This window comes from Lutra lutra, chromosome 1, assembly GCF_902655055.1.
Source record: "Lutra lutra chromosome 1, mLutLut1.2, whole genome shotgun sequence".
NCBI lineage: Eukaryota > Metazoa > Chordata > Mammalia > Carnivora > Mustelidae > Lutra > Lutra lutra.
Window position 1 is genome coordinate 221243095 of NC_062278.1, and position 23182 is coordinate 221266276.

The 23182-nt window shown below is 66.0% G+C and overlaps 1 protein-coding gene across 1 annotated transcript; it reads right to left on the reverse strand.

The window, feature by feature from the left end:
* Window positions 1-1260: 1260 nt before the first annotated feature.
* Window positions 1261-21673, reverse strand: GNA11 (G protein subunit alpha 11). Its single transcript, XM_047706999.1, has 7 exons — window positions 21350-21673; window positions 10657-10841; window positions 8448-8602; window positions 7880-8008; window positions 5040-5169; window positions 4804-4957; window positions 1261-3706 (listed from the first exon to the last, which is right to left on the reverse strand). Exons 1-7 carry the CDS (start codon window positions 21483-21485, stop codon window positions 3516-3518), a joined length of 1080 nt encoding a protein of 359 aa, XP_047562955.1. The 5' UTR covers window positions 21486-21673; the 3' UTR covers window positions 1261-3515.
* Window positions 21674-23182: the final 1509 nt, after the last annotated feature.

The window sequence follows — 23182 nt, forward strand, 5'->3', positions numbered from 1 at the left end:
GGCCAGAGGCTGGCGAGCGGCGCCTGCCGGCCGCGGGGGGCATGACGTCCAGGTGCGCGGACGCCGTGGCAGGGCCTCCTCCGCCTCCCCTCCGCCCACTGCCCGGATCCTGCCCCCTCCTCTGCCTGCACCGGGTCAGTCCCCACCGCGCCCTCCAGGACCAGCGCGGTACCCTCCGCCCGGGATCCCCGGCTCCCGCCCTCGCCCCCTGTCCGGCTTCCCCGTAGCGACCACCAGAGGGCGCCCAAGAGCTCCCGAGTCAGGTTCCCCCACGCCTGCTCTGCCCACACCCCTCCAAGGCTCCCACCTCCTGGGGCCCAAGTCCTCCCGCTGTGGTCCCCTAGGCTCTGCACGACCCGCTCCTGCCCTCTCCGTCCGCCCTCCCCTCCTCCCTCTCTACCCCTCGCTCACTCTGCTCCAGACACACAGGCCCCTGGCTGTGTAAGCCCAATGTTGCCCCAGGACCTTTGCAGGTTATGCCCTCTACCTGGAATGTCCTGTCCTGTCACTATTGTTGCCCATCCTGCCCTCCTACTCTACTTTTCTTCATAGATAAGCCCTGGTGATAAGCACCTGCGACGACACGAAGGGACCCGAGGACACTGTTGAGTGAGAGGACCCGGACACAGGACACATCCTGTGGGACCCCACTCCCAGGAGGGCCCCAGAGGAGTCCCACTCGCACACAGAGGAGACGGTGGGAGCCGGGACTAAGGCAGGGGTGGGGAGTCCGGGCTTCATGGGGACAGAGTCTCCATGAGGGGAGATGGAAGGTTCTGGAGATGGAGGGTGTGGGTGTGGGGAGTGCTTCACGCCGCTGGGACGGCTGAGGTGGTGAATTCTGTGTCATGCGTACTCACCACTTTTTAAGAAGGAAAAGGGCCCGAGAGAAGATCTCAGAGCCGGACCCAACCTCCTCAGTTTTTACAGAAGTAAATACAGAATGTCCAGGACTCGGGCTCCTCGGTCCCCGACCCCCAGTCAGGAGGCTCATCTGGCCAGATGCTCCAGCCCCGCCGTCCAGACGAATGAACCTGAAGTCGGGGCCAAGTCACAGAACCTCAGAGCAGGGGGCCTGGAGCCCGAGCCAGAGCCCAGGGCGGGAGGCACATCCCACAGCCGCTGCGGCCGCCGCGCCGGGAGCTCACACAGCAGCCGGCCGTGCGGGGACCAGGCTAGACCCTCCAGAGCTCGGGCGCCCCGCAGTGCCCGCCGCCCACCTGCTGTGGCCAGTGGAAATAAGCCAGAGGGGCCACAGCATTTAGGAACAAAATTTATTCCAATTTAAAACAGAATTCATTTCAGGAGAAAGATATGAAAAGTCCATTTCCATCAGCTCTCTCTGGATTAAGGGGTCAGGGCCCCGACACGCTGAGCGGAGCCTGCTGCCCGCCCCCGCCCCGCCCCCACATGGCAGCCTTGGCCCCCGGAGGGTAGCACTGAGCTAATGGGCCTGTCTGCCAGCGCGCACAACAACACATGCATTTCAAATGACAAAAGGTTTAAAAACAGTATTTTTATATAATATTCTTCTTTAAAATAGGTTAAGGTTGAAACCGTCTGAAATCAGGACTGTATAATATACAAGTATAACCAGAGGGGGCCAGCGGCGGTCGCTCGGGGGCGCTGGCACCCGGCTGTCTCTTGGGTGAGCGGGGGATGGGGGACCAGGGCCCCTCTGCTGGGGACCTGACACAGTGGGGGGGGGGGGTGGAGCTCCCCAGGTGGAAAACGAGAAAAACAAATCCCACACAATGGGCGAGGGAGAGGCCCGGGCCACCCAGGCCCCACTGGCACTGGCACAGAGTGGGTCTCCGACCCTCTATGGCACACAGCAGTGTCCCCGTCCTCCGGCCCTGGGCCCTTAGGGTTCCAGAAGCGCCAGGCGGGGGTGGCGTGGCGGTCCAGCCAGGCTTTGGCTCTGGGGTGCTTGGCACACTGTTCCCTCCGGGAAGAATGAATACTTTGGCCCAGTCACACCCTGTGCCCCCGAGGCCCAATCCACCTCCCTTGTGATCTGGGCCCGAGAGGCGCTGAGACCTCGAGATGCCCACCCTGCGAGGCCCCCGAAATCCCAGGGCAGTCCCTGGCAGGCCCCCCCCAGCAGCACCCAGGGCACACGCTGCGGACTTTGGCATGCCCCCTCCCGTGCAGGACTGTCCCCAGAGAGGGCTGATCACTAGGAATGTCGTCGCCCCACCCTGCAGAAGCTGCCTGCGGTCGCCGCCAGCCCCCTCCTTCCTGTGACAGCGTCAGGAGAGCGCAGGGAGCAAGGCCAGGCCTGATGTCCTGGTGTCCGGCTTGCTGTCCGAGCTGCTTCTCCTGCGGGCGGGCGGCCCGGACCAGATGGGGGGGCAAGGCATCACTGGCAGCTCGTTCCCGCTACGTTGTGCAAATCAAAACAAAACAAAACCCACAAAAAACACTGTAGTGCTCAGTCTGCGTCGGATAAAAACGCTGCCCCCCCCAAACACAGCCCCCGCTTGTTCCCACCCTCCGAGCCCCTCAGAAGGAGGGGGCCCAGGCAAGGCGGCCCGTGGCTCTGGCTCAGTGCGTGGCCGTGGCCGTGGCCAGGCCTGGAAGCCACGCGGGGCCGCGACACCCGCAGCCACCAGCCCTCCACGGCTCCGGGCAAAGTGCGCGTCGTGCTGCGTGCTTGCCTCCCGGGGGCAGGGGGCTCGGGGGGCAGAAGTGGGAGCAAGGGCTTGCGCCGGAGGCCGCGCCTGGGAACCGCCGCGGGCAAGTCCCTTCTCTGCCGCTCGGAGACTGACCTGAGAATATTCTGAAAGAGCCCCCAGCCCCCACTGCTTCCAAGTTGGTTTCAAAACAGAACACATCGAAACCGACTCCCAGTCCGGCTCCCTGGGCGCAGCGGGGTGCCCACGGCCCCTGGGCGGTGTCTAGACAGCAGTCTTTGGGGCCCCAGGGGAGGCCCCCAGGCCCCAAGATGTCTCCTTAACCACGGAGCCTACACGCTGCCTTCATTTCCTCACCCAAAAAAAAAGGTTAGGCACTTCCCAGGGCAGGCAGCGGAGGGCGCCGCCCACCCCCACTTCTTGGAGTCCAGGACGTCAATAACTTAGGGAGCGAGAGAAAGAGAAGTCACAGCCCTGGGACCTCGGGGTGAGGGCCAGGAGCGAGGGGAGGGTGGGCCGGCGGGTGGCTCTGTCCCCAGCTGAGCGCCGGGGTGGGGGTGGGGCGCCGGCCCGGCGCGCGGCCTGCAGCGGGGGCGCGGCGCTCGTGGGTCTCTTCTCCGCTGGTCTTGTCTCTTTCTTTTCCTTCTTTTTCTTTTTTTCTTTTTTTTTTTTTTTAATAGAAAAAAGCGAGCCACGAGTCAAGGCCAGGAAAAGGCGGCCTCGCCGCTGACACGGGTGAGAAGGTGCACGAGGTGTATAGAAAGAAAGACGTAGGTCCCCTGATAACTGTGAAATAAAAACCCTTTGTTAAAAATATGCAAACGAAATCAACTCTTCCGCGAGCAGGGGCGAGCGGAGCCGGTGGCCCCCGGCGGCGGCTCAGACCAGGTTGTACTCCTTCAGGTTGAGCTGCAGGATGGTGTCCTTGACGGCCGCGAACACGAAGCGGATGTTCTCCGTGTCGGTGGCGCAGGTGAAGTGGGAGTAGATGATCTTGTCGCTGTCGGGATTCAGGTCCACAAACATCTTCAGGATGAACTCCCGGGCGGCCTGCGCGTCCCGTTGTGGCCCTGGGGAAGCGGAGGCAGGGGCTGGTGAGCGAGGCCGGCCTGTACCCGCCGGGGGGTCGCAGACACCCACAGGGCACAGACTGATAGCTGGGGGCGCACAGAGACACCCACCGGACACGGACAGACACAGGGACAGACGCTTGCAGCGCGAGGACTGACACCCGCGGTCTGTGGACTGACACTCACCGAGCACGGACAGGGCACTGGCCAAGCAGGGGCGTCGCCTCCTGCCCCCCATGGGAGCCCCGGAACTGATGGCCAGGCCCAGCGGGGAGCTGCTATCTCCCAAGGCAGCTGCTCTGCCACCGCCGGCCGGCCTCCGCCCGGGGCCCCTCGGCCTCTCAGCTGGCAGCCGCCCACAGACACCCCTTACCACCTCCCAACTGCCGCGAGCTTCCTGCCCAGCCCCCTGTCCCCCCACTGCTGCCCCCCCCCACCCAAACACGCACAGGTGCCCACACGCGGGCACACACGCAGCCACGTGCCCCTGCTGCCCTGGCCTTGCGCACATGGCCATCGGGCCACGGGCCTGTCCCTGAAGCTCTGGACTGGCCAGGCCCGGACTGCCCTAGAGCCCCGTGTCATTTCCCAGCCCTGCGTGCAGGGAGGCAGCTGCGGCGAGGCCCACACAGCAAGGGTGCTGGAGAGGGAGCTGGGGATGGTCCCTGCTGTTCTGGCTTCTGTTAGAGCTCAGGCTAACTCGGAGGGGAAGAGGATCCTGGGTCACCCCCTCATTCCCAGGGCCTCATTCCTCTCCATTCAGGCTCCGGGCAAGCAGGGACCTGGGAGCAGAGTGGCCCCGTGTACCCCTCCTGCGGCTGTGTCCACGAAGCTACACCCCTGGGAACACAAAGACCTTCTGCTCACCGAGGCTGGGTGGGGGGCGGCACTGAGGTGCGGAGGAACACAGAGGCTCCCTGGCTCCCACCGGCCGTGCCACCAGCCTCCACCAGGGCCCGCATCCCCAAATCACCAAGACACGAGGCCCAGAGAGCAAACAGGACGCACTGGAGGCTCCCGCTTCCCCCCACCAGCAGCACAGGGCACAGGGGGCGGCGAGCCCGGCCCCACCCTGGCCCCTGCGGCGCGCCGCTCACCATCGAACTCGGGGAAGTAGTCGACCAGGTGGGAGTGCAGGATCTTGTCCTCCAGCAGGTCCTTCTTGTTGAGGAACAGGATGACCGAGGAGTTCTGGAACCAGGGGTAGGTGATGATGGTCCGAAACAGGGCTTTGCTCTCCTCCATGCGGTTCTGCGGGAGGGAAGGCGTGAGTATGACGGGCACCTGGGCCGCAGGGTGGGGATGGCAGGGACGGCGGGGACAGTGGCCTCACCTCGTTGTCCGACTCCACCAGCACCTGGTCGTATTCACTCAGGGCCACGAGGAACATGATGGAAGTCACGTTCTCGAAGCAGTGGATCCACTTCCTCCGCTCAGACCGCTGTCCCCCCACGTCCACCATTCTGCAGGAAACAGGGGGGCTCAGCACCGCTGTCCCCCCGACCAACCCCTGCCACCAACGAGGAGAGCCCCCGTGCCCGCATGTGCCAGAGCCAGGAGGACACGCCGCCCCCAGCAGCTGCGCCTGATGGAAGAGTCACAGGACGGGGAGCCCGGGAACCCGGGCGCTTACGGGGACCAGATACAGGCTGACCCTGGATCTGAGGTCCCACATCTAGAGACCCAACCCCTCGCCTGAGCTACGTGCACAACCGTCCGCCAAGCACCGTCCGTGGAACGTGGCAGAACGACAAACCCTGGATGCCCGCACGCCGGACCCGCCTCGCCACTGAGGGAGTGGTCCACAGAGCGACACGCTTCCCCTGCTGCCAGGGGCAACAGCAGGTTGCAGCTCCTGCTGGCACGAAAAGAACGTGCCACCTGATAGTCCAGAGGCTGGGCTCCCGGGCAGAGGGGGCAGCCGGGGCACGGGAGCCGCACAGACTTGGGGCAGGGGCTTGCCGCCTACTACCGGGGTGTTCCTCGGCTTTCTATGATGAGGAAAGACGCTACTTTTTAAAAGAAGCCAAGAGCAGGCAAGCACAGTGGCCCACAGGAGGCAGGGGTCCCCCCAGCCAGGCCATGCCAAGGGTAGGGGGTTGGCGGACATCAGGGTCGCCCGGGGCTCGGCCAACAGAAGTGTGGCTGCCTGGTGGAGCTTGCCCCGAGGAGACCACACCAAGCACAGGTGGATGGTGGATGAGCCAGGATGACACGAAGGGACAGCAGGGTGGTGACAGGAGAGGGTGGTGACGGGCCAAGGGCCCCGTGTGAGGCCACAAGGACCGCAGCAGCTGTGACCGGTCTGGGGAATGCCACGGGGGCAGACAGGCACTGGGCCCACGGCCTTTCTGGACATGTCTCCCCAATTAAGGTCCCCTATCCAGGACCAGGTTCATCTCCTCACATGACCAGGGCAGCTGGGCCATGACCCAATCCCGCTCTGGTCAGGGGACCCCATGGGCGCCCAGCTAAGGAAGAGACTGGCCGGCAAGGGACTGGCAGTGGCAGAGGGTGTGGGCCCACGACAGAGCCAAGTGCAGACCGGGGAGGGGCAGCAGGGAAATCCCGCCGGGAGGAGGTGACACGCACAGCCTGAGCTCACAGAGGGGAAGGGCGGGGCCGGGCACTCCGGGCAGAGGACCAGTAGGCAGAGGCGGCGCTGCAGTCAGGGTGAGGCCAGGGGAGAGCCCACATGGGGGCCGGGGACGTGCTCGGCCCAAGCCCCAGCCTGTGCCCCACAGGCCTCAGCTCCGAATTCAGAGGTGGCAGCCCCACCAAAGACCCAATTAGACAAGAAAGAAAACCCAAACCTTGAATCCTCACCACGAAAACGTGCATCAGACCCGCATAGGGCAGGGGCTTAGGGCTTCCAAGGCTCCAGGGACCCACAGAGGCCCAGCCAGTGAGGGAGGGCGCAGAGGGCCAAAGGGGCACCTGTCGTGGGGGGTGTCTCAGGCCAAAGGCTCCTCAGTGCTCCCCAGAGCCGGCGCTCCGAGGCCACAGGGCAGAAGGCCATGGCCAACAACAGCTACCACAGCTGCCCACCCCTCTGGGACCCCTGCTCCAGGAGCACCAACTCCTTCCCCAGTGGGAGCCTAACCAGGGAAGCGGGGGCACCATGATGGGGTGCTGCGGGGCCCTCCTGGCGGGCAGACAGGACCTGTCCCGCCTGGGCCTCGGGGAACCGAGCTGAAACATTTCCTCCAAACTCAGTGCCCCCAAAACCCGGGGCCGGGACTGACTTGGGAGCCGAGTCCCTGCAGATGTCATCAGTTAAATCACACCATGTTAGAGTGGGGTGGCCCCATGCAATCACCAGAAGGAATCCCGGACACGGACACACAAGGACAGGCCGTGTGACCGTAGGGGCAGGGATGGGGCAAGGGACGTGGAGGATGGCTGACGACCCCAGGGAGCCGGGAGGGACAAGGAGCCAGGAGACGTCCCCTCACCGCCTCAGAAGCAACTGGCCCCGCCCATGCCCTGATCCTCAGCGTCTGACGCTGGGACCACAGAAATGCCTGTGGCTTCAAAACGCCCATCTGTGGTCATCAGTGGTGGCGGCCCCAGCCGACACGCGCTCGCCCTCACCACCCAGCAGCTCCGTGGCCTCACTGCATGGCGGGGCTCATGTCCTCGAGGATGGCCCCGAGTCTACTCAGGCCACACCCCCTGCCAGGACTGGGCCCCATTCTGCCCATATGCCAGGAACCCCCATGGGCCCAGGAGCCAGAGTCCAGGAACTGCCCGTCACCTGGCTCTGCACGGGTCCCCAGGCCCCCTCCACCACCTGTGGTACCTGTAGCTCCGGCCCAACTCCAGACCCCCTGCCCCACCAACACACACCGGCACCCTGCCCCATCCACAGGCCCGTCACAGAGGCCCCCCAGAAGGCCCTCCCCTCCAGGCTGGCTCTGGCCAGCACCGCCACAGCCCTTACTGCTTCCGGGACATGGCTCACTCCAAAACCTGGTGACAGTCAGAAGTCTATCTCCCGTCCTGGTTCGGAAGCTCCCCAAGAGCAAAGACCGAAACCCGGCGAACCTGTTGTGGTCCCCACTGCAGATGCGAACAGCCCCCACAATGGCTCACACCACCCACAGCAGCCCCGGCGCACGGCCACCCCGCGCACGGCCCCCTCCCAGCGCATGGCCACCAGGCCGCAGGTACCTGAAGATGATGTTCTCCAGGTCGAAAGGGTACTCGATGATGCCAGTGGTGGGCACACGGACCCGAAGCACGTCTTGCTGGGTGGGCAGGTAGCCCGAGGTGGCAATGCGGTCCACGTCGGCCAGGTAGCTGCGACACAGAAGGCACCGGGTTGCGCGGGCTGGCGGGCAAGCCAGGGGTTGGGGAAGGGGGGACAGCCCGGCTACCATGGTCCCTGAGCAGCAGGAAGGGGCCCAGCGCTGACCCTCACCAGCAGGGACGGAACAGCCCTGTGCACTCGGGACAAGGTGGACCTGGGGCCCGGCAGAGGCCTCCCCGCCCCGCCCCGGCTCTCATGGGACAGAAGTCAGGCTGGCTCTGGGGGACCCCCATGGGGCTACCCGAGGACAGCCGCAGCGGCGGGAGAAAGGGGACTGGCTGGGTGGCCGGGCTGCAGCCTCGCTTCTCCATATGAATGTCCCTGCTCCGGCACCAGCATGGGCTCAGGGAGGGGCCCACGACGCTGTCAAGCCTGCCCGGCTCTCTGGCCCTGAGCAGTGTCCCCGAGAGCCCCCCACGGCCTACTCACTACTTGGCGGAGTCGGAGAGCTGGTATTCCCGCCTGCGGTCATAGCACTCCTGGATGCCAGGGTCGTCCCACAGGGTCTTGATGGCGTGCACATAGCGGTGCTCGAACGTCGTCACCTTCTCCACGTCCACCTCGCGGATCAAGAGCGCGTTGGCCTGTGGGGCAGGAGGGAGAGCCATGGGCTTGCCGGCGCCCGGGCCCCCCGGGGCACCCGACTAAGTGGGGACCTCCGCCCCAGAGAAGCACGGACACATGTGGGCACGGAGCAAGGGGGAGCCGCAGGGGCTGTCCCTCAGTGGGAGGTCCCCATGCCAGAGCCCGGGAGTGAGGTGGCTCCTGGCACCAGGCCGCGTGGCTGTGTGCCCCACACGTGTGCCCCAGTGTAGCAGGTGGCATGGGAGGAACCACCTAGACGAAGAAGCAGACTCTGCGAAAAGTGACCGAGGATCAGACCCAAAAGAGAACAGACAGAGCAACGAACCCAACCCCCGCAGCAGCCCCGTCCCCGTTTCGCAGGTGAGGCGATGGGATCACCTCCGACGTCTGTCGGGCCTGCACCCTACCCCCCCCCCACACGGCTCCTCAAACCCCAGCAGCCTCTGAAGGGAATGGGGGCGGGGGCAGGGTGCTGGCCAGGGAGCCTCCGGGGCTCGAGACTCGGGAGACCCCGCTTGTCCACGTGCCTGTTGGGATTGGACGGCCCAGCCCACACAGCCGGCCACAGCGGAGGGTTTGGGGAAGACACACCTGGGCAGAAGCCGAAATGGGGAGTGGGGGAGCCCTAGCCCGACTCTGAAAGCCAGGAGAGATGCCCTGCACAGTGCCCCGCAGCCGTGGCCTCAGCCCTCACCTGCCCCATAGTCTGGACCTGCGAAGGCCGACGCCGGCCCCGGAAAACACCTCCGGCTGTCGACGTATGACAGCCTCAAACATCCCAGAGGACGGTGCCTTCGGCTTTGTGGCCCCATCTCTGTCCCTGTACCCAAAGCCATCAAGGACGACACATCAAGGAGCAGGCGTCGTGTGCAGCAACAAAACCGTATGTACCAAAAGAGGTGCGGTGGGCGGCCGCTGCTAGACACGGAGGGACACGGACGGTCCAAACACCGGCCTGTGGTCGGACGCTGCAGCGGACCTCAGCTGAGCACGCTACCCAAACCCCGCCCCAGAGGGCCGCCCAACCCAACACCGGGCCCCGCTGGGGGTCCCTGGTCATCTGTGAACCGGGGACAGAGGGAGGAAGGTGCCAAGTGGAAACGTAGCAGCGGCCTGGCTGACGGCCCTTCTTAAGCCTGAGAGCGAACGGATTCACTGAACGTGCCCCGTGTAAGTATGGACTCCCGCACCTCACGTCAGCCCAGGGCAAACCTCCAGGGCTGAAGAAACCCCCAAAATCAGACCTACAAAAGCCAAGCCCAGAGGGGCCACCGGCGAGAGTCCACCACCGCACGGCTGGGACATGCTGCCCGGAGGGGCTGGCAGCTCCTCGCGAGGGCAGACCCCCCGCTGCCCCGAGTCCCCCGTCTCCCGGGACACGGCCGGGGCAGTGACAACAGGGGTGTACACAGATGCCTGCACGTGAACGTCACCGCAGCAGCTTCCAAGGAGCCAAACTTGGAAACCCGGGCGCCCCTCCGCGGGCGAGGGGATTTGCACGGTGCGTGCACCCGCACACGGAGTGTGACGCAGCCCTCAGGCGCCGGACCGACAGACGTGTGAGAATGGCCGGAGGAGGAGCAAGGCCCCCGCACGGCCCCAGGGACGGGCCCTGAGCCCACGACACGCAGGGAGGGGACCAGATGCAGGAGGCCACATGGGGTGTGAGTCCACACGTGTGACATGCCCTGACCAGGCCCCTCCACGGACGAGAAGGGGCTCATGGGGGCCGGGGGCTGAGGGAGGGGCATTGACAGCTGACGGGGACCGGGGTGCCTGGCGGTGATGGAATGTTCTGGAACTAGACAGAGGTGATGGCTGCACAGCTGTGTGTCAGAAAGCCGGGAACTACACACTATGGGGAGACCTGCCCCGTGAGTGACTCTGGTCTAGAGGAGCCGTTACTCTGGAAACAGGCAGGAAGAGGCCCCGCCCACCGGGAGGCACACCGGGCAGACACGGCGCTGAGGGCTGCCCGCGGGGGGCACCGAGGCGTGGTGGGGAAGGCAGGTGCCAGCGGGCGGGCGGGTGCAGGGCGGCCCCCAGGCCTCACCTTGTTCTGCTCGTACTTGTACAGGATCTTCAGGGTCTCCATGGCGCGGATCATGGCCTGCATGGCCGTGAAGATGTTCTGGTACACGAGCTTGGTGAAGCCCCGCTTGTCCTCCTCCGAGTAGCCCGCCCCATGGATGATGCGCATCTGCTTGATGAACGTGCTCTTCCCGCTCTCGCCGGTGCCTGCGGACAAGGCCGTGTGAGCACCAGGCCGGGGCCCGCCCCTGCCCCCTCGCGGAGCAGGGTCACCGGCGGTCGGAGCCTGGGCACTTGGCGCTCAGGGGGCCGCGGAGCACCCTTGGCCAGCGGCGGCCGCTTGGCACGGGGCGTCCCTACGGCAGCCTGGTCACACCCTGAAGGTACGGCTCTTTGATCCAGTGGGAAACCGAGCCCAGCGTGGGCAGGGGGTGTCCACAGGGCCCCCAGCACCGAGGTGCGGAGCAGGCAGGTACCCCAAGCATCCAGCCCGGTCACATGGCACACGACGGGCCTCCACACGCACTCAGCGCCCCAGAGGCCGCCGTGAGGCACAGCCACGCGTCTCCGCCAGGCGCCGCGGCCTCCTCAACCAGTCAGGCCGACTGGCCCCGCAGGACCTGTCCACACCCACGGTGGACGGCACGTCCAGTCTGACAACGTCCCCGTGGACCCCAACCACACTCCTCATCCGGGCCCGAGGGTCACCTTCACTTTGGGGCAAGAGTGTAGTGTCTGCACGGAAGCCAGGGTGGTCTGAGGACAGAATCTGTCCCTCCCTGTTAGCTGAGACCCCACAGACCCACCCACCCGGATGAGTCCTAGGCCCGCAGCCCATGCACGGAGCCCAACGTCTGCTCCCTCCCGCCCGCCGGGTGCACACGGTGTCGGACCCCCTCCCTCTGCAGGCGTGAGGGGTGTGGGGCTCACCAGGCTCTTCCAGGCTGCACGCTGACCCCCACCTCAGCCTCGAGGGGTCGGAGGATCAGCCGACAGGTGGGAAGGCCACCTGGAAAGTGGCCACCCGGCCATGTGCCCTTACCCCAGCCCCGCCGGCGCCTTGAGCCGCGCGCTCTGCTCCACTCCCGCTCCCACGATGCGGCTCAGTGGCCCCTCCTGCGGCAGCCTCTCCCACACCCTGGTCCAGGGGCCAAGCGGCACAGGGTCCTCCAAGCCACACACCTGGGGCCCGCCCCCTCAGGGGGTGGAGACGGACCCCCTGCGGGAGGGCAGGCTGGACTCCTCGACTTGCTTCCAGCTGGCAGAGCGGGACAGACGACAGGGTGTCGCTTCTGAGACTGGGTCACAAGAGGCACGGCGGCTTGCGCCACGCTGTCCGGCACCACGGGCAGAGGGGGATGGGAAAGGGCAGCCGCCAGGCCGTGAGGACTGGAGCAGTGCTGGGGACATGGGCCGCGCCTACTCCAACCTCATGAGAGACCCGGAACCCGGGTGGCCCGGACCCTCGGAGACTGTCCGCCGCGGGAGGCCAAGCTGGGGAGTGACGTGACGGCAGAGCGGGAGACAATGTCCAATGTCCAAGCACGCGTGGCCTCCGACGGCCACCCGGACCCCCTTGCTCACAGGCTCAGAAGCCCCTGCCTCACCCCACCTGTTGCCTGGGCTTCCTTCCACCCCTCTGCCCCCATCAGCCCCGCGGCTGCCCACGTCCACGCAGGGCGAGCGGGATCCCCGTGCGGCCACCACCGGCTCCCACACCCGTGACGTGGCCTGCATTCCGGAAGGCCCCTGAGCCCCGCGGGCAGGCAGCCCTCCCAGGCCCCTGGAGTTGTGACCGTGGCCCTAGGGGGAAGCCCGTCTGCAGGCATCTGCCCCTGGCCTGCTCGAAAGACCACAGCCTCTGGGACAGACCAGTTCCGTGGGCCCCACGTGGCCCCACGTGTCCCCCCTGTCCCGCAGCCGGGAAGCACTCAGCCCTCACCCGACGGACGAACCACACTTGGGGAGACCTGAGCCCCAGGGGCCTGGGCTGCCGCGCCCGCGCCTCTCTGGTACTTTCACCAACTGCCTTGGGGCCTTCCCGGGATAAGGACGATGACTGCGGGTCCATCATCAAGGAAGGTGGCTGCCTTCATGCCATCCTCCGTCCGCCCTACATCAGACAACTCACCTCTGCTCTCCAGGCGACACAGGCCACCTGTTCACTCTGACCAACACCCCTGAGAGTTCCAGGGACAGGAGGAAGTGGAAGGGGCGTGAGCAAGACCCCACGTATCCCCAGAGGGACCCACGCTGTGGGGACGCCAGGAATGCAATTTCCAATGCAGTTTCCTCCTGACCCAGGTCTGTGCCCCTGGATCTGTCCCTCTTGGTGCTGCTGACACCAGGCACAGTCATTCTTCTGGGGGTGGGGTGGAACGTCCCGGGTACTGTGGGGGCTGAGCAGTGTCCCCAGCCCCAGTCCAGGATGCCAGGAGCACCACTGGTGTGCCAAACACAGACGTCCCCAGATACCGTCCAGGGTCCTCTGCGAGGCAGGATGGCAGAGGGTTCGAACCCGTTTTCGACAAAACTCTGTTACAGAAAGGAAACCACCCCGCTGGTCCGTCAGGTCGCGTCCCTCGAAGACAATGGCCGAACAGATGCACACACGTGAGCCAAACCCTGAGACGCAGCCCACGGGTCAGCCCAAGGGGGAGACGGGGCAGGTCCCAGGCGGAGGCCACTCGCCCCTGGGAAACGCAGGCCCCGGCTCTCACCCCGGGGGGTGGGGAAGACCCACCGAAGAGGGTCTGCGAGCACGCCTGGTGAGAAAGGGACTGGCCTCACCCCCGCTTTTCAAAAAGGAACTGGGAGGCACCACTGGTGAAGCTCAACTCTTGGTTTCGGCTCAGGTCGTGATCTCAGGGTCGAAGATCCAGCCCCGCATCAGGATCTGCGCTCCCGGGCGGAGTCAGCTTGGGCTTCTGTCTCTCCGTCTGCCCCCCACCCTCATGTGTGTGAGCTGCTCTCTCAGAAAAATAAACCTCAGGGAGAGAAGCAGCCCCTGCTGGAGCGCTCCAGGGGCAGGGCACGCCGGCGGAGGGGTCACACATGCGCACGCTGCGGTGTCAGTCAGGGTGACGCCTGCCCTGGGCCCCAGGAGGCGATGGAAGGTGTGGGAGGCACGTCTGTGAAGTGGCCCCCGGCCGGGCCAGAGAGCGGGTCAAATGAAAACGGGCGTCTGGGGCACTCCCCTAAAACTGAAGCCTGAAATGCGGGGTCAGCCTCTGGAGATGTCAGGGGGGCCTGGACAAGGGGCATGGCCGAGGTCACCCGGTGTCTGGTCTGCAAAGGCCCCCACACAGCACAGTAGCCACAGCAAAGACCACCGCCACGGCGGGCCTGCGGAAGAACCAAAACGCAGACACACCGCGGCCGTGGGAGGTGACGGGTGTGCTGCCTAATGGAGGCCATCATCCACGGTACCTCCACGTATCAAATCAGCGGGTCACACCCCACGACCTCGCAGGACACTCATGTCAATCCACTATCGATCAAGCGGGAGGGGAAGGAGGAAGCCAGCGGGCACACCGGGCACCCTGTCTCGGTCTGATCAGTGACCCCGCCCGGGGCAGCCACCACTTTGCCAGGAAGGACAAAGAAGGGAGGGTGTGGAGGTGGCGGAGGCAGGGAGGTGCCACCCGGGGAGGAGAGAAGCACGTCTCACGTCGGGTATGCTCCGGGCCGACGTCAAGGCCAGGTGCAGTGGCGTGGTGGGCAAGGGGCCTCCACCCTGCCACAGGCCAGGCCTGCTGCCCATGAGGCGCTGGGCCATCGCAGCATCCGGGAGGGAGGGAAGGAGGGAGGGAGGGAGGGAGGGAGACAGGGAGACTGGGCTCAGCGCAAGTCTGAGTCGGCCAGAGCAACCCAGGTTAGTTTTCCAGATGCCCTGCTTCCCGGGCCAGCTGAACCACGGCCATATCAGTCATCTGGGAGCTGGGACTCAGGCCTGTGACAGGTCCCTGGCCCCAGGAACCGCCACACACGTGACCCAGTGTCCACCTGCCCAGAAGGGTCTCAGGGACAAGGCCTGCCTGGACCTTATGGCTGGGCCCCCCGGCAAGCAGCCGCTCACCCGGCCCCTGGGTCCCTGCCACCCCTGCCCTCCTCGCCTCCCTCGGGGCTCTCTCCTGCAGACACACGTGGGGCCCTGGCCCTCCGCCTCCAGCCTCCAACTCAACCTGCCTGACCCTCGGTCACACTCCCCCGCAGAGACCTGGTCCCACGTGCCCTTCTGGCTCAGAGCCCTCGACGGCTGCCCAGCAAGGAGGAAAGCAAGGTCCCCTCAAGCCAAGGTACGGGATGCTCCCAAGACAGAGCTTCACCGTGCGCATGGCCCCCGGCCTCGCCGGCGCAGTGGCCCCGGACCCACGAGCTCCCGAACTCTGCTCGCAGCCCCCGCCCCCGGCCCCTAGCACAGGCCGGCTCATGGGAGGCACAGCACGAGTGTTTTATGAATGAACAGAATGAACTTGGCCCCAGCCCAACGTGCCGGCTCGTCAAGCATCCCCCATGGGGCTTCCGCATCCCTGTGCTGGGCAGGGGACTCGATGGGTCGTCACTCCGAGAGCAGGGGCCCCACGGGGTCAGTGGGACACAGCAGGGGCAGGGAGCCTGTGGACGCCCTCTGGGCACGCTCTGACACATCACCCTCAGGAGGGCCAAGGCTGACCTGTGCCCAGAAGAGACCAGCTGAAGAAGAGGGAGGAAAGCAGAAACCCGAGTGGGAAGAGAACCCACTGTCCTGCCCTCCCCAGGGTGGGGGGGTGCTGGGGAGAAGGAAGTCTGAACCCAAGCCCCAGGCGGGCAGGGAAGGGATTCCAGACGCCACGGGCTGCGGCCTCTAGGGCAGGAAGCTTGTCTCGTCCAGGGCCTTGTCTCAACTCCCTGAGACTCAAAGTAAGCCACTGAGCCCTGGACCCCAGGGGCAGGCAGCCAGGCTGCCCGTGACTGTGGGGTGTGGGCATTGAAGCCAGCAGCCGCCAGGACCATGGAGAGACCAGTGAGAGCCCCCCGGGGACCTGAGACTCCTACAAATCCAACAGGGACCTTGAGCTGTGTGGACAGGCCTGAGATCACAGATGGGACACAGACCTCTACCCGGGGGAACGGAGAAAATGGAAACCTCGAACGGCTGAGGATGGTGGTTACTGGCTCTTCTCTTGTCTCACGCCCCTAAGCACTCATTCATTCGATGACAGAGCTGTCACGGCACCGCCTCTGGGGAAGTGCAGGAACCAAAACGCAGAGAGGGTGGGTGGCTTAGCTGAGGTCACGCCACCAGCGACCTTGACAGACAGGGGACACCTGGCCTGGGTGCTTGGGTGGAGCGCCCCTCCAGCGGCAGTGGCCTCCTGAGAGAGCACAGGTGCCAGGAGCACACCCCCGGGGAAGGGAGGGGCGCTGGATACCGGGCCGTGTCAGCGGGGCCCTCTGCCCAGACAGCGGCCACCCTCCGGCTAGGCCACGACACCTATTGTAACCAAGGCCCAAATGTGGGAGTGGCTGTCCCTGCTGGTTTGGTGGGTATCCTTCACTCGGCCCATGTCTTCTGAGTCCCCACTTTTGTCCCCAGGTTCCTACTGCTGCCCTTCCCGGGGCACCCAGGCAGCCGGGACACTGTGAGCCCCTGGTCCTGCCCAGCTGGGGCGCGGGGACAGAGCTTACGACACCTCCTCGGAGGCGTAGCTGAGGGAAAAACGGCACGGACCACAGAGACGGACCACAGAGACGGAGAGACCCTCAGGAGCCCCGCCAGCCACCCGCTGACACTCTCGCCCCAAGGGCCTCCTTGAGCAGCCTGACCCGTCAGCTCCCGCCCGCTTCTCCCCACACGAAGCCCCGAGCTCACACCCGGCCCACTGGAGGGGTTTACGCTGTGCCCCCCACACACAGCACCACCCAGCCGCGAGCAGCCGGAAACCGTAAAGAGGAAGGGCATCAAGACTCCCTCACCTCTGACGACCAAGCTCGAGACAGGAGGCCCCGCTCAGGCACCGAGGGTTCTGCTGGCCAGGGCGGGCAGTGTGGTCAGACACAGACCATCCCGGGGGCACCCCCTACCCCGTCTGACCCTCACAATCATCCTGGAAGGTCACTGGGATTCTCTCCACGTCACGGGAGTCGGACGGGAACAGGCGCCCCACTCCAGCACTGTCTGGCTCGGCCCTGGTGGGGGCATAACGCCCCCCGGGGCTGTCGTGGTGGCTTTCGCAAGGGTCCACCACAAGCAGTGACCAGACAAAACAGCCCCTGCTGAGTGCCCACCGTGCCCCGCGGGCCTCCATGGCACCATCTCACTCAGCCCCATGACCGTCTTTCAGGCCCAGGACACCATCCCATGGGATGGACGAGGAAGTGAGGCAGGCGGACACAGTCTTGCCCCAGAGTGAGTGCCCCTCAACTGCTCCGAGCCGGCTCCACGGGGAACCCTCAAAGCCAGCCCCCCCCCAACGGCAGGAGGGCCTCACGAGGAAGGCGGCTGGAAGCTGTGTCCCCAGCGTCCCCGTCTGCTTACATCAGAGCAGAGCGCCACACGCAAGGTGGCAACAGGCACGCCCGCCCAAGGAGCAGGGGCAGGGTCCAAGTCACTCCCACCCCACTTCCCTGGGGGCTTTGAGTCCCACTAGCTAACTGGAGTCGCCAATGGCTCTGCCCTGGGGGCCAGGCTGGCGGGGCCCCTGAAGTGGGGAGCAGCGCAGGAACCAGCAGGAGCCCTGCAGCAGGTGAGCAGGGGACCACGATGACCGGTCAGACGCCCTCCAGAGGACAGACACACCGGTCCCCCGGGACAACAGGGAGGCCTGGGAGCACAGGAACTACAAACCCCGGGGACTGGGGCCACAAACTCCCCAAACCAGCGAGCCTGGGGGCTGGGGTCCCGCCTCTGGAAGCAGCCTGAGTGCCGACACCCCTCCGCCGAGGCGCGCCCCTCATCTCCCCAGCTGTCAGGGCCCCGGGCAAGCCGGCCACCGAGGCCGGATGTCCTCAGTTGACAGGCCACCGCCACCGGCCAGGACAGCGGCAGCCGGCAGGGCACGAGAGCTTCGACCACTCCTCCCGCTGCCCGATGGCCGTCAGGCTCTGGCCACCCCGCCCACCCGGGGCTGAACTTTGCACCCCACGCCATCTGGGACGGAGAGGGACAAACACCGCCCACCCTCCTCCCCGAGTGCTCCTGGAAGCTCTGTCTGGCTTCACTGCTGCGCTCCAGACACCCGGTGCCGCCCGCCGCTATGCCCAGGGCCACGATGCCGGGCGGCTCAGAGCAGGGCTCCACCGCCAAAACACGAAAGTGAAACCTTCTGCGGTCGAGTATCCAAGACAGAACGCTTCCTCACCGCCCACCGCAGCGGCCAGCCCACCAGCGGTCCCGGGCACGCAGGGAGGGGGCAGAGCGGGGAAGCACGGCGAGATCACCGTGCCAGCGGGAGTTCGGAGGCTGGACCCGGCCCCCGCGGCCCCAGCAGCCCCGGCGACCCCGGCGGCCCCAGCGGCAGGACACACCTGGCAGCTGAGCCCAGGGGGCCCCACGGCAAGACAGGGAGAGAGCTGTGGGCGGGCACCGGCATCCTCCGGGTTCACACAGGGAAACCGCGGGAGGGGGAGACCTCAGGGCAATTCTGCGACACTTCCAGACACTGTCCCCAAAGAAAGAGGACCGTCTGGACAAAAAAAAAAAATTAATTTAAATTCAGGGGCACACAGCACATCCCGGGGGAGGTCACGGTCCTACCACAGCCCAGGGGTAACCCAGGGGGGCACGAGAGGCTCCCCGAGGGTGCTTCCCGCTCTCCCAGGCAGCAGGAGATGCGGCCCCGGCCACTCCGCCGGGAGCCAGCCGCCACGCGCCCCTCCGTGCCTCTGAGCACTGGGAGGCGCGCCCTTCCCACCGCAGCCACCACACCCCATGCCAGATTCCGGGCCTTTTCACTGCGCTTTGGGGGCCGGCGCAGCCGACAGGAAGCCTGTGGAACTGACCGCCCTGCTTTATTTAGAAGTCCCAGAGCCGCCGGCCGACAGGGCCAGCAGGCTGCACCCCCGCAGCAACACGGTTCCCATGAAGACCGGTTTTCAGACAGGAAGCCTGCCCTGAGGAACAGAGAAGGCGCCTCCTCCATGGTTTTCTACCAAGCAACAGACCCACGACAGCAAAAGCCTCACCCAGGAGAGGTCGCAGGAGGCAGAAGCCAGCCAGGCCGGCCTGGGACCCCCACCCAGGAGCTCCTCACCGGGTCTGCGGCCCCCCGCTCCCCAACCTAGGGTTCTCTTCCATAAAATGGGGGGAAGGGTAGCTAGTTCTCAGGACTGCAGATCCCGGGGGCTGGCAGGGCACGCTCGCTGCCCAGCCGTGCCCTCTACTCCTGTCCCCAAGCAGTCAACAGCTGAGCAAGACTCCACCTGGACGACAGCACCTACGGAGCAGGACGCCTGCCTTCTGCGTGTTCACGCGCACAGTGCGAACCCCGTGCACACACACACACGCACGCGTGCGCACACATGGCTTTGCACACACACGCCCGTGCCCACTCTGTAAGCATTCAGGAAACGGCCGACAAGACAACGTGCACGGTCTACACACCAGCTCTACGAAGCGCACCTGAGACCTGTACTCCCGCGGGGCACCGGCTGGCGGGGGGGTGAGGTGGACAGGTCCCAGACAAGGGCGATTCTGTCTCCAGGGCACGCCAGGCAGTACCGGGGGCGTCTGTGGCTGTCACCACTGCGGGTGCTCCTGGCATCCAGTGGGTCGGGCCAGGGATGCCACTCAGCCCCCCACTCCAGCCCTCACGCCCGTCTTCCTGCCGCAGATCCCCACTTTGGACCTGCAAGCTCACTTCTTCCTCCTCTTCTAATCGCACCCCCCATACCCAGAACAACCCCCTGAAACGGGGGCATGACTCCCCACAGCGCAGGCTGGCAGGGAGAGGGCCGGGTGCCTCTCTAAGGTCACAGGGCAGCGGCAGTGCGGGACCGAGACAGGTGGTGCTGCTGTCTCTGTGGTGTGGTGCTGTGCCCCCTCCCCCAGGCAGGCAACTGGACCCTTCGGGCAACGGGCCCCGCTGGGTCTCCCAGTTCAGGGAGACTGGAGACACACACCAAGGCTGCAGGAGCGTGAGCCATGCACTGCTCCCGGAACCCCATGTCCATCCAAACCTCGGGTGCTCGGGACGAGTGGCGGGGCATCCAGAGGCTCACAGGCCCCCAGGAAAAGGCCCTCTGGCAGTATCCTTAACACGCCAATAACTGCTCCGGTCCCCTTCCCATAATAAAGTCCGCATCATGCTGCAAAACCAGCCACAGCCACGCCAGCCTCCCCAGAGGCCCCCCAGAACCCACTGCAAGTCTCCTCCGCACTCTGAGCTTACTCTCCACCTGGCTTTTCTGCAAAGTTGGCGTATTTTACAGTCTTTGGGCAAACTGAACGCGTCTGTTTAAAAAAAACAAAACAGGGAAGATATTTCATCAAACGGAGGGCCCAGCAGGGCCACTGCAGGCAGGAGAAGCAAGGCATTCCCGCCAAGACCAGCAGCCTCCCACGAGGCCACGGACACGGCTCGTTCACCGGCAGACTCGGCTCCTCTCAACGGTCCAGCACACCCCTCTGAGCCAGCGCCTCCTCCCACCAGGGGCCCGTCCAATGCTCCCTCCGAGGGCGTGTAAGCACTTCCAGCCTTCCCTGCAGTGTGGGAACCCAGCAGAGCTCAGGAGAAGGGCAGGGCAAGACTTTCTGTTTTGTAAACGACCTTCCTGCCTTGGGCAGTAGAGTCCTTCAACAACTCCCCTCTGAGTGACAGCGCTTTGCCAACAGCTGGGCAGACGAGCTCCCTACAACAGGTGTGCCCTGGGGAGATGGAGACTGGGACCCTGGTGACCGGGACAGGAATCTTCCCCAGGACGGGGAGGACCCGGGAGAGGGGCTCCCCCCAAGACGAAAGGAATGGGTTTGGGGAAGGGTGATGAGCTGGCCGGCTCTGAGGACCCCCACCTAAAACGGGAGCCCTGAGGGAAGGAAGGGTAGTCCTCTCCCGCAGGTGGTGTGCCCCACCGAGGGGATGGGGTGCTACAGGGGGACAGACCCTGCGCTAGGAACAGGGCTCCACCTCCTGGGAAGAACCAAGGCAAGATCCTGGGAGGTGAGGGGTACGGCTGGTGGGCTGCAGCCCAGAGGTCTGCCCCTGAGCAGATGCGGGGGCAGCGAGAAGGGAACAGCCCGCAGCCCAGGGACGAAGGGCTTACTGGCTGAGAAGTGGCATAGGACCCGCGCTCCAGGGTTCTGGGGAGCCCCCCACCCCGGACAGTGCTGGCAGGGGTCCTCAGTGGAAGGTGCGGGGGCCCCTAATCTGGGCATGAGGGGCAGGGCTGTCCCCACGAGGACCTGGACGCCTGATGTGCACACAGAAGCAGGGCTGGCCCTGGGGGACTCCGGAAGCCCCATAGGGGCAGCGCAGACACGGCTGACCCTGGAGGCTCCCGGGCTGACCTGGGCGGCACCGGCAGGGCCGACCCGCGCCGCACACCTCCCCCAGGGGCCGGGGCTGGCGGTGGACAGCGCGGGCTGGGGCCGGCCCCCCGGAGCCCCGCGCGCGCTGCGGACGGCACGGGCAGGGAGCGGCCCAGGCGGCGGGCAGCACGGCGGGGGCGGCCGCGCCCGGCCCGCGCCGACACCCGCACCCGGCCCGCGGGACCCCGGCAGGCCCGGCCGCACTCACCGAGCAGCAGCAGCTTCAGCTCGCGCCGGGCGTCGCGCTTGTCCCGCCGCAGCTGCTTCTCGATCTCCGCATTGATCCGCTTGGACTCCTTCACCTCATCGCTGAGGCAGCACGCCATCATGGACTCCAGAGTCATCGTCCCGGCCGCGGCCGCCCGCCGGCCGCCCCCGCCGCCGCCGCCGCCCCCCGGCCCGGGCCTGGCCCGGAGCCGCCCTGGCCGCGCCCGCCTGGCCCTCGGCGTTCGGCCCCCGGGCCGGCCGGTCCACCTCCGCCGCCTGCGAGCGCCGGTCCCCGCCTGGCCGCGCACTCCCGCCCCGCCGCCCTGCGCCCGTGCCCGCGCCGCCGCCGCCGCCGCCGCCGCCGCCAACCGCAGCCGCCGCGACCAAGCGACAGCGCCGCACAACCTAACCCGCGCCCGGACAGCGCCGACGGGCGGGCGGAGCGGCCAATGGGAGGGGCCGGCGGCCCGCGCGCCCGCAGCGGGGGCGGGACTAGCGGGGGCGCGGGGCGGGGCGACGCGCGGGCGGGGCGCGGCGCGGCGCGGCGGGCGCGCCCGCGGGTTAGGTTGCGCCGACGTGGGAAGGGGGACGCGCAGCCGGGAGCCGGGCGGGGCCGCCCGGGATTGTGGGAATGTGGCGGACTCGGCGGGCGGGCTCGGCGGCCCTCGGCTCCGCTCGGCCCCGCTCGGGTCCCTCGGCCCAGGGCCGAGAGGTGTGGACCCCGCCGTGGCAGTAGCGGGACCCGGGCACCTCGCGCTTCCCTCCCCTGGGAGGCGCTGGGGCATCAGCCCTCAAGGTCTCCGGGGAGGCGCCCTGGCATGGCCAGGCCGGAAATGAACCTTCCTCTTGTCCGTTAAGCATTAAGGGAACGCCTCCTGTATACCGGGCCGGAGTTCAGCATTAATGCAGCACCTGCTATATACCAGATGTGGCCCAGGCGTTAAGGAGTGAACTACCAGACACGGCAAAAGCCTTAAGGAGTGCCTACTGTAAACCCTGCATGGCCCAGGCATTAGTGCAGTGCCTGCTGTATTCCAGGCAGGGAACAAGCATTAATGAGGTGCCTACTTTATACCAAGCCCCGCTTTAAGCCCTTTAAACCAACCCTACTACCTGGCTGATTTTATTGGAACGTCGCCAAGCCCTTCCCTGTGCACACGGAGCCCGAGGCTTTCACCCGGTACCCGCCCAGTCGTGCGGTTTCAACAGCCCTAAACCACTTGCCATCTGGCCTCGCACAGAAAGCGACGTAGAGCAAGGTTCAGACACAGAGAAGGTGCTCAATCAATGCGTTTTGAATGACGGAAAGAGAATAAGAGAGCCTGCAGGGTTCCTAGGACAGCAAACCCATTCTACAGACAAGGAAGCTGAGGCTCCCCTGGGCACTATTCTCTGCTATGGCCCCTCTCCCAGCTCTGACGCCCCCCCCCACCTGGCCATGCCCAGACCCCATCACACACCTTCCGGGCTGCACCTGCTGTTCTTACCTATCTTGAGATATGAGGTGAGAGGAGGGTCAAAGTCTCCATTTATTAGTTGAGTGGTGGTGTGGGGAGATTCGCTCCTTGAAGCTTCCATCTCTGGGGCTTGCATCTGCCCCTTGCTGGACACACAGCCAGGGCACGGGGGTGGGGGCGTGGGGCTCTCCCCACAAACAGAAGCTCCACGTGTTGAGGGCCGTTCCTAGTGACCAGCAGACCATGAGCTCCGAGAGGGCAGCGACTGTGGGGGTCCAGGTCATGAAGGGGTCCTCTGCCCCTCTGCAGCGACACTCCCGAGCACCAGGTCCTAGATGGAGGGGGGCAAGCAGAGCCCCTCACCCCTCATGCAAGTC

Coding starts and splice junctions, on each gene's coding strand:
- GNA11 (XM_047706999.1), bottom strand. CDS start 21,485: ATGACTCTGGAGTCCATGATGGCGTGCTGCCTCAGCGATGAGGTGAAG. Junction 10,842..21,349: donor GCTGAAGCTGCTGCTGCTCG/GTGAGTGCGGCC, acceptor CCTTGTCCGCAG/GCACCGGCGAGAGCGGGAAG. Junction 8,009..8,447: donor CTCTCCGACTCCGCCAAGTA/GTGAGTAGGCCG, acceptor TCTGTGTCGCAG/CTACCTGGCCGACGTGGACC.